The following is a 9,951-nucleotide window of genomic DNA, read 5'->3' as shown; positions in this document are numbered from 1 at the left end:
GAATAACGGTCACAAGCTGGCAGAGGGCAGGTTTAGGTTAGATATCAGGAGGCGCTACTTCACTGTCAAGGCAGCTAGGATCTGGAACCAACTTCCAAGCAAAGTGGTGCTGGCTCCTACCCTGGGGGTCTTTAAGACAAGGCTAGACAATCACCTTGCTGGGGTTGTTTGACCCCGGTACTCTTTCCTGCCATGGCAGGGGGTCGGACTTGATGATCTGCTCGGGTCCCTTCCAGGCCTACTAACTGTGAAACTATGAAACTATAATTCTGAAACAGAAGGTTATATTTGGAGGATCAGGAATGTTGTCTTTATGATTGTTATAACATGGCAGAAATTACTGTGTTATGAGCATTTTTATTAAAATAATTTTATTTAGTCTTAACAATATCAGCATTATTAAATCATTGATCCTGGACATAGCAAAGTTTACTGGAAGAAACAGAATTTGCACATCAGGGTAACACAAAACTATGTACACAAGGGAATAAAGCAGCTGAGTTAGAAGTGCATCACAAACGTGTGCAAGCCTGTAGTGTATGTGAGGAAGCACTGGTCTAGCGAGGTGTGGAATGTCCTCAGCCCTGACTCGGGTCACTTGATGTTGACGACAGTCAGCACCTTGCAGCATCACCTTATTCTGTGCCCATACAACTTCAACAAGGCGTATGCTCTGAAACTCTCTTGGCATAAATACATTGTCTCGGGGAGTGCAAAGGTCTTGAAAGCCAGGTCTATTATATAGTTAACCAGATATCAGCCCAATGGAAATTGTATGACTGTTAAAAGAATCCTATTCATAGAGTTTAAGGTTTAGGAGGAAACTTTATATCATCTAGTCCAGTGGTGCTCAACCTTTTGGCCCTGCAGGCTGGATGAGTGACGTGGAGTCAGTCCACAGGCCTGGATTAGGTTCTGCCCCACCTCTACCCTGCGCAGTGGGGGGCTCTGTGCTGCCCTGATTGGCCCTGTGTTGTCCCAATCAGCCCTGCATGCTACATGGGGCATGCAGGGCCAACACCATCCAACTTGCAGGGCTCTCTCCAGGTCTGGAAGTTGGGCAGCAGAGGAGCAGTAATTAGCTGCTACCATTCCCCCGCTACTGAATTTTCAAAGCTATGGTGAGCCTGGTAGCCCAGATGTGGGTTAGATATGGCCATGGACCAGGGATTGAGCACCTCTGTTCTAGTCTGACCTAGCCTGACACAGGCGATGGAGCACTCTGTAGTTTGGACCAGGATGAAAGTTTTGCCACTGACTAAAATGGGACCAGGTTTTCACCCTTTGCCTTTTAACTGCTCTGTGACTTGTACCTGCCTACATCCTGCCCTTTTCCCCTTCCCACACTCCTGCAGTTCACCTAGCAATGTGCTGTATCTCCACTCCATGAGCTTTCCAGCAGTTTTCAAACTGCAGATAAAAACTGCTCTTGCCTTCTTTGTCTACTTCTCATTCCTTCTCTCTCCCTTCTGTTATTTATATGCATGCGATAGTCTGTGCCTTTGCAGCATAATCATTTTCTTTTAAATTCGTAATTCTCTTTTAGATTTCTGCCCTGAATGAGAGAACTCAGCCTTTGATTTTTTTCACTAACAATTTCTCTTTTAAAAAATCATTTACATTACCATAAAAGCCATAAAATACTCTAAAATAATCAGTTATAAAATGGTGCAAAGACCAAACAAGGCAACTTTTCTTGTTTTCATGCGGACAAATATTTCTCTCTTGATGCTTGATAATGTAGAGACTTGTTACAATAAATCCTCGCATCATATTCAAGAATGCATTTTCATATTTAATCTTGGGCACAGAATTGGAGCTTTCATGGTCAATGAAACGATGGCAATGCCTTAATGATAATGTACATTAGGGTTGGTTAGGAATGAGAAGAATGTTAGAACGCTGCAAGTTAGTTCCAAGGGCTAAAGTGAACGGCTGCATCTTATCTTTACAGGGAGCAAAATGTGTTTCAGCCTCATTCATTCTGAGGCCAGGTTTTTAGTTTCAATTGCAGTACTTGCATGTGATTAGTTACAACGGGAGATGTAATCGCCTAAGTTCCCACGACAATCCTGCGACTGATTGCACCAGGCAGCGTGTAGATGAAAAGCACCAGGAAGATGATCAGAATAAGCAGAATGAGCCCAATAATGATATACTTCTTGTAGTTTCGCCAGATGAGATGATACAAGCACTTGAAAGGATTTACAAACCAGGAGAAGGATGTGTCAGGTCGGCTGAATGAAAGGAAAAGAAAAACAAAACCTTGGTAAGGACAAATCCAACTGTTTCCAAACTTTGTTATGTAATAAAATTAATGCCATGTAAAAAATATCCCTTTCCAAAACAAGACCATTTAACCCCTGGGAACACATTAATTTGGGGTGGCCAACTTGTGGCATATATGCCAGAAGTGCCACGGGCCGCCTGTATGTGCATCATGCAGGAAATTGGGGAGAGGACATGAACACAGCAGCAGATAGGGCAGGAAGCAGAAAGCAACGAAACAGATTGGGTGGGGAGCACAGGGCAGGAAGCAGAAAGCAGAGCAGCAGATTGGGCAGAGGAAGGGGACCTTAGTGGCACTCTGGGAGGGTTTGGGGCTCATTTGTGGGACACCTGCCAAAAAGGTTGGCCCCCACGGCATTAATTGTTCCTAATATCCAGTAAACTTCAGAGTATTCTCTGGATCACTCAACATACTGTCAACCACCAACTAACAAAGCCATACACGCCATACACCACTGCGTAGAGTGAAACATGTTCTTCACCATTCATAGCTATGCAAATTAAGACAAGATGTACGATCCTAATTGATGTGGTAACCCACAGCAAATTTTAAATGGGAAACTGGGGTTCCACAAGGTCTGATCCAAAGCTTAGAGAAATTCCTGTTAGCTTCAGTGGAACAGGATCAGAGTTTTAACACATAGCCAATGCCATTAAAACCAATCTGCTTCCCGGGTTATAATTGTTCAAGTACATGCAACATTTGGGAATCAGTTCAGGCATAGTGCTGGGATTATGCCACCCACACAAATGCAGTTTTAAATGCAGTCTTGACCACAGATCATTGAGAAACAACCTTCAAGGCTCAGGTTGTGATGGTTCTTTGCATGAATTCAAAAGGAAGGAAAGAGCATTAGAAACTTTTCCCCTATACACAGGACAACAACATTTTCCATCCCCAAATGTCCTGAGTGCAAGGATGCTTTGTCCTGCCTCTGCCTCTGCTAAACCAGTCAGAAGAGGCAGGATCACGGCTCTGACCTTCTTCAAATGATCCAGCAGTACTGGCTGATCCAAGGAGAATAAGAATTTGAAGCCAAAGGGATGGTGTACAGCAGCCAGCTCCTCATAGCATGAGGAAATCTTTGCAAAAGGTTTTTTAATGCATTGTGCATCATGCGTACAGTTTAAAATGCCCCAAAAGGCTCTGTGCCTCTCTAACTGAATTGGACCAGAGCCTGTCAGCTGTGTATAATGGGGCTATTCCCAGAGTAAAAAGCTCTTCAGCATAATGAAAGGTGGCAGAATTGGGTGCTTGGAGATTTTTAGCTGATTATTATGTTACCAAGTATGTCACATGCTTGTGCAGATGCTACAATCGGGGGAATAAAATTAAAAGGCTACATCATGAACAGTGGTATTTAAGAAAAAGGCTGCTAAGGGCCTGTAAGTAACTCATGGGCACCTTGAGAACATGGTATGTACCACAATTCAATACCAGCCTGCTAGAGGGTTAGAAACCCTAAATGCTTCAGTGATCATTGTTTTGGTATCAAGGGTGAAATCTATAATTAATATGAACCTGACTAAAAACTATTATCACACATAGCAGCATCGATTGAACCACAACCTCAGTCCAACACAACATATTCACAGCCTGCTCCCAGCTCATTTAGTGAACATGTCCCTACTCACTTGGGTTTCTCCAGAGGTTCAGGCTCCTTCCGAGCTTTCCCAACAGGGTTCTTCTTAGCTTCCTCTTCAGTGACTAAGTGGAACTCTGCTTCCACCTTGCCCTAGAATATTGATTACATATTTAATCCGGGGTTATTAACCAGTGACCAACTATTGACCAATTAGCATATGTGAGCTATTCCCCCGAAAGAGATAAGAAGAGTTTTCAATCCGTTGATTGAATCACATTGTGAGGATTGTGGGGAATCCCCCTCTTACCGTTTAGGAGTCCAGTTTGGTTGTATGATCTGTTAACCATCTTCATGTTTTAGGGCCACCTTTTTCTGCCTTACACTGCTTGTGCTAAGGGGCAAGGGGTGGCACTGGTCCATGAGTTTAGATTGGTCCTTAAAGACACTCAGGACCTCAGAAGATCTGGCCTGGGGCAGAAGAAAGAAATAACTGCACCCTACACAAAACAGGTTCTTTCAACTTCTGTGCCAAGGTCTAAGGTGTGAAGGAGGCAAATCCAAAGAGAAGGAGCCAAACAGCACTGGTACAGCCCTTATTTACCCACACGTAGGCTGGGTAGATCCAAAAGAAGCTTGGGGCAGGTCTGTGGAGGAACAAAGGGACTAGCTTAGGCTGAAGGAAGCTGGCCACAGGAGGGAGAGGGAGAGACACCTCAGTCTGGAGTAGTTCATGGGCTGCAGGAGGGAGGATAGGACCAAATCCCAAAGAACACTCCAAAATGGTGAGGAGACTTGGGCAGGGAAAGGCTTCTGAGTAGTTCATTGTTTTTACCTAAATCTGTCTGTATCTCTTGTGCTTTCTAAAGCACAGAGTAGCTGAGGTAGAAATCTCTTTTGCAAAGCTTGTGCTTGTTTATTGCACCTAGCCCATGTCCTCGAAGTGGTGAACTGTATAATGAAGTGCTGGCAAAGCTGGGATTCTGGGAAAGGTTGTGCTTATACAACTTAAGCATATTGGCAAGGGGCACTGGTCTCTGTGCTTAAGAAATTGGGTGAAGATTAAGAAATTGGGCAAACTCTTGGCTCTCAGAAAGGGTTGCCAAAATGGGAAACGTCATCCTAGGAGTGTGCCTAGAAGGTCAGAGCCAGAGGAAGTGCCTGGAGTCTGCTCCCAGAAAGAAAATGTTGAAAGTAGAGCAGTCCAGTGTATGTGGCCCAAACACATCAGCCTGTGTGTCTAGAAGGGGGAGCCTGACCCAGACAATGACAACTGGATATCTCTTATTCATTAAAGATCCTTCCAGTTTCAAGAAATGGTCCATAAGACCACAGTTGTAAGTTGGATCCCGAGTTGGACTAGATGATCTCTTGAGGTCCCTTCCAGCTTACTTTTCTATGAAACTATTACAATTTTAACACTTGAGTAGCACTTTGATTCTCATTTTCTCGTTCTTAGTAATCACAATAGACCTAAAATTGGAGAGCTCAGTCATAAAACGTTAATGCAGAGGAAAGATCAAGGGGTTGGGATTGTCTAGTAAAATGACACTACTTGAAGTATTCATGTGCTTTTTGGTAACAACTGTAATTTTAGTCATGGGAGTAGCAGATTCTAACATGGCAGTCAGGCCTGGAAGATCGCTACAAAAACAAATCTTTTAATAATTGTGTGTACCAGCTGGGCTAAAGTGCTATATTACAGCTATTGCTTATCTGGTGCCTGACACAAAGCATCTGGATCTTTAATGGAAAGTCTTTCCATTGCATCTCAGGTGCTGTTAAAGTCCAAACCAGCTGTTTGCTGTTCAAAATGGAATTGACTTTTGCATGTTAATTGGTCATATGGCTGCTAAGCTTTCAACTATTTCTTGTTTAAGCAACGCATCATCCCAAGTCTATAGTCAATATGTAAACCTTTCATCATCTTCCAGACTGATCTACTATGCAGTTCTTCCGGAGCTCTTCCCTGATAGTCTTTTATCTCTTTATTTCACTTGCATGCAAATAAAACTTGAGATAAGCTCTCCATGGATCTGGTTGAAAATAACACTGTACAAAATAACTCAAGGTACTTCCAAGCACCTTTCAGCTTGTTAACAGAGCTCTGATAATAATAATACTTCACACTTAGCAGGCTCCATCTGAAGAAATCAAAATGCTTTGCACAAAGTAAGCTGCATCATCAATGTTGGTATATACCTGGAAACTGCTCAGCCAGGTCAGTCTGAGTTTGGACAGGTATTATCCTGGGTATTGTCAGGAAAATAGCTATTTCCACACTGAATCAGGTTTTTAAATTTTCCGTGTTGCTTCTAACAAGTATAATTTACCATACCATCTGAGTTCACAGCTTACGTTTTATAATTCAATTTATGGTCATCATTGAAAAGTCAGAATTTCCCACCCTGAAGCATATGGCTTTATGTCTTAATCATTATGCTGACAAATTCCATATGTTTTACACATCTCTGTAGTATATTTGTTTTCAAGGATTATAATTCAGGGTAGAATTTAAGCTTAAATACAGGCAGGTCCACAACATATCATAATAAGGTAAATGAATAGTTGGTTGTTGTTGTTATTTTCGTTCCCTTTAATGAGCTATGTAAATACATAAAGATCTATGAAATAAGCAAGACCTGACTGGTAAAAAACATGCCAGATACATGCCAGTAGACTATATCAACTGCATTACTCAGTGTACCAAGTCCAGTCTAACAGCAAAGTAATAAATTATTAATATTAATACACCAGGCATTAAAATCCTTGCAAGATATTAATGACACAGAATTATTCCTTATCAAGATGTATCCATCTAGGTGTTTATATGCTCCTCATTATCTCCACTGTGAACTTAACTAGGCCAAACGAAAAACTTTAAAGCTTTTATGGCGAACCTGGTAATAGTAAGAATAAAAAGAGTGCATAGGTCAGATTGGAGAGGTTGGACACAAACTGTGATGGATTAATTCTTTGGCTGCTTTTCTTCTATGTTGCTAAGTTGGAAATACTTTGTTTTCAAAAGAATGAGTATATTATTTAAATGTCCAGCTTCCACATGAATGACAAGACACTACACAAATTATTAGTATTGCCTGGCCTGCCATAGGCTCCACAGGCAATTTAGTTTACTGGGTGGCAATAGAGTTAAAGGAAAATAAATCACTGAAGTCACAGCTACAGAGCAAGTAAAGCTGTCTCCAAGCTATTGTAGATATGACCCTCATCTGTTCACTGAATTAAGCACGTCTCTTGACAGCCTTCACAGTAAATCCAATCAACAGAGATCCTGAAGCCATAAAAGCATCCTTGGGAGACGGATCTACTGAGCAAACGAGAGCATTCCTGTCTATCTGTTTTCTCAAGGACAGCCTCTTTCCACTGTTTATGAAAGCTCATCCTATACATCTGATTTAGTCTATAGGCACATCTACACACAGTTCTACAGTGACATTATTACTGTGCCTTTTGGAAGTACTAAAGCACAGTGCAGTAACCGTGCACCCGTACTGCACCATACGCATGGCGCACGGTTATTTTTACCAGCTACTTGCTAGGTGTGTGCAAAGAGGGCAGTATTCAGTTTGGATTAAACCCAATTTACAGGTTAGTGATTCGATTTGCTGATTTGGATCGCTGTCCCAATTCAATTTGGCTGAATCTGAATCTGAAGAATCGATTCTGATTCAGAGAATCAGCGATTTGGCCATAGACACAGCTTTATATGTTTTTTTTATGTACCTCAAGGTACCAGGCGCGGCTCGTGAATGCTGAGATGGTGGGATGGATGGAGTGTCCCACAGGACCGTGGGGGGGGGGGCCTTGTGCACTCAGCGGTGGACCCCCACCTCCCTGCGACCGCCTGATCTAGTCCAATTCTCTGCTGAAGGCAGGATCATCCCTGACTAAGCCATCCCTGCTAAGTGGCTGTCTCGCCTGCTCTTGCAAATTTCCAGGGATATACCACTTTTTCTAATGGAAAAGGGAGAATGTCCAGAGACTTCCTGAAACCCACTGGAGACTTCACTATGGCTATTAGTGTTAAGCAATATAACAGTGGAAGCCAGCAGTAGGAAACACAAAGGTAGATGGATACCTGGGACATATGATCTCAGCTCATTTGAAAACATTTTTGCCCTGCTGAAGCCCTCACCATAAATGAAATTTGGCAATAAGCTCGTTTAGCATGCATAACGTGCCCTATAGATTTGCACACCCTGGAGTTATAGTTATATCCTTCTGGGGACTCCTGAAATGTAATGGGTTTAACAGCCTTTTGATGCTTCAGGAAGTTTGTCATTTCCCCTTGCAATTGCGTACAATCTCATTGTGCCACTGCATCAGGGAAATACTGGGCTTAAAACATGCTGAAAAATGTAAAGCATGTTTTGTATGCTCCTGTTAGGAGGTATTCTGTAATACATCTCTCGCAAAAGTAAGAGTAGACTCTTAAGTAATGCTTAATAAAATCGCTACTCAGCTGAGGTTGAGCACTGTACTAATGAAGCTAGACTGCTTCTGATACTTGTGCTACCTTGTTCGAAAGCTGCCTCAGGTCTCTCCCCATGACACTGTATTGCGTCATGAAGACAAACCCTAAGAACCAGACTCTTGGCCTGCTTAAATCACAAGATAAAGTGGGGCTTAATGTGACCTGGATGACACAGATGGCAATTCCCCCAGGGCAGGGGAATCCTGAGACGACTTAAAGTTAGCTTGATGCATCTGCTTCACTCCACACTATCTTTCCACTGCAGCTCTGGCATGTGAGAGACAGGAGCGGGCAAAGCCATAAAAGAGTGTACTCAGATGACCCAGGGCAGCATGCCCAGAAAACCGTTCTAATCAGTGTGAATTAGAGCAGCCCTGTGGATGTACAACATACGGCATAATGTTGCTCTTCAGTTGCCCAGCATCTTTGTTTCATATTTGTGAGGCACCTCTCACCAGAGTGTCTGTACACGAAACAAAGCTCCACAACCTTAGATCATCCTTCTAAATCAAAAGGGCTCTGCTTACCGTGAGCTCCCCAGCTTTGATGAAAGGCCACCAGCCTCTGACACGCTTCTGCTGAAATATGGAGATTGTGTTTTCTTCACTTGTTGCTGTTGCCATGCTTAAGTCACAGCTCTTGGCTGACTTGGCTGCCCGAGGAAATCCGTTCAGGTTCATTTCGAGGGAGCCTGGGGGGAAAAAAACCCACAGCATCATGCAGAGACAAACCAGATGTAAAGATAATCAACCACTTTCAACGAAGACAAGGACAGCACCTCTCCTGAAGCTTGAACAGGATAGTAAACCAGTCTAGTCTGAAACTATCTTTGCACCATTGATCATCTGCTTGTATAGCCCCTATCTGAGTACATAATTGTTCAAACACATGGCTTATATTTAAATACAGTGATCAGATGCTATCTAGACCTGGCTTGACAAATCCCCCAAAACTACCTCATATACAGTTCAAAGTAGTAGTTCTCAAAAATGTTTGTGAAATAGTGGTGTGAAGAGCCTAGGAAGGAGACTGAACAGGACCTCGACCTTCAGAGTATCCTGTACCACCCTCACTGGGGAGGAAGGACAAGAAGACTTGGCTCCACCAAACTTCTGAAAAACATTCACAGCTTGGATATACTGATCTGCCATTGCACATACCAGCATAATGAAATCCTTCGTGAAAAAAAGTCAGAGAGATGTGGAATGTGTGTTATTGATCTGCCTAGTGTTTATTTCAGTTTCTACCTTTCTGTCTAGCTATATTGTAAAATCAATGAAAATGGAGCCATGAACAGGAAGGCGGCAAACACGACTTCCAAAGGGGGTTTGCAGAGAAAAAAGGATAACGCACTCTGACAGGATCCAGCAAAGATAAAATGCCCTGCTTAAATCTCCGTCAATAGCACAAAGAGGCCAAAATGTTCAAAGGTGGCTACGGATCTGGAGTGCATTGATTTTTTGGGTACCTAACCTAAGGCACCTTAAAAAGGCCCAATTTTCAGAGTTGGTCTTCAGACTCTATTGCAGCTCTAAGGCTGGAAACAGGCGTTGCCTTTGTGCTGCCATAAACATTTTAAGGACA

The 9,951-nt window shown here is 42.8% G+C and overlaps 1 protein-coding gene across 1 annotated transcript in view; it reads right to left on the bottom strand.

Annotated features, from left to right (window-relative positions):
* Positions 1–364: 364 nt before the first annotated feature.
* The window catches only part of FER1L6 (fer-1 like family member 6), a 104,788-nt gene continuing 95,201 nt past the window's right edge, over positions 365–9,951 (bottom strand). Inside the window, exons 39-41 of the mRNA XM_019546559.1 lie at positions 8,895–9,058; positions 3,925–4,025; positions 365–2,237 (exon numbers count right to left, since the gene is read on the bottom strand). Coding sequence (XP_019402104.1) covers positions 2,054–2,237; positions 3,925–4,025; positions 8,895–9,058 — 449 coding nt within the window. The 3' untranslated portion in view covers positions 365–2,053. The remainder of the gene's footprint in view (positions 2,238–3,924; positions 4,026–8,894; positions 9,059–9,951) is intronic.

This window comes from Crocodylus porosus, unplaced genomic scaffold (assembly GCF_001723895.1).
Source record: "Crocodylus porosus isolate Cpor-Errol unplaced genomic scaffold, CroPor_comp1, whole genome shotgun sequence".
Lineage (NCBI taxonomy): Eukaryota > Metazoa > Chordata > Crocodylia > Crocodylidae > Crocodylus > Crocodylus porosus.
Note: the sequence above shows the minus strand (reverse complement) of the source record. Positions and strands in the feature narration are given on the sequence as shown.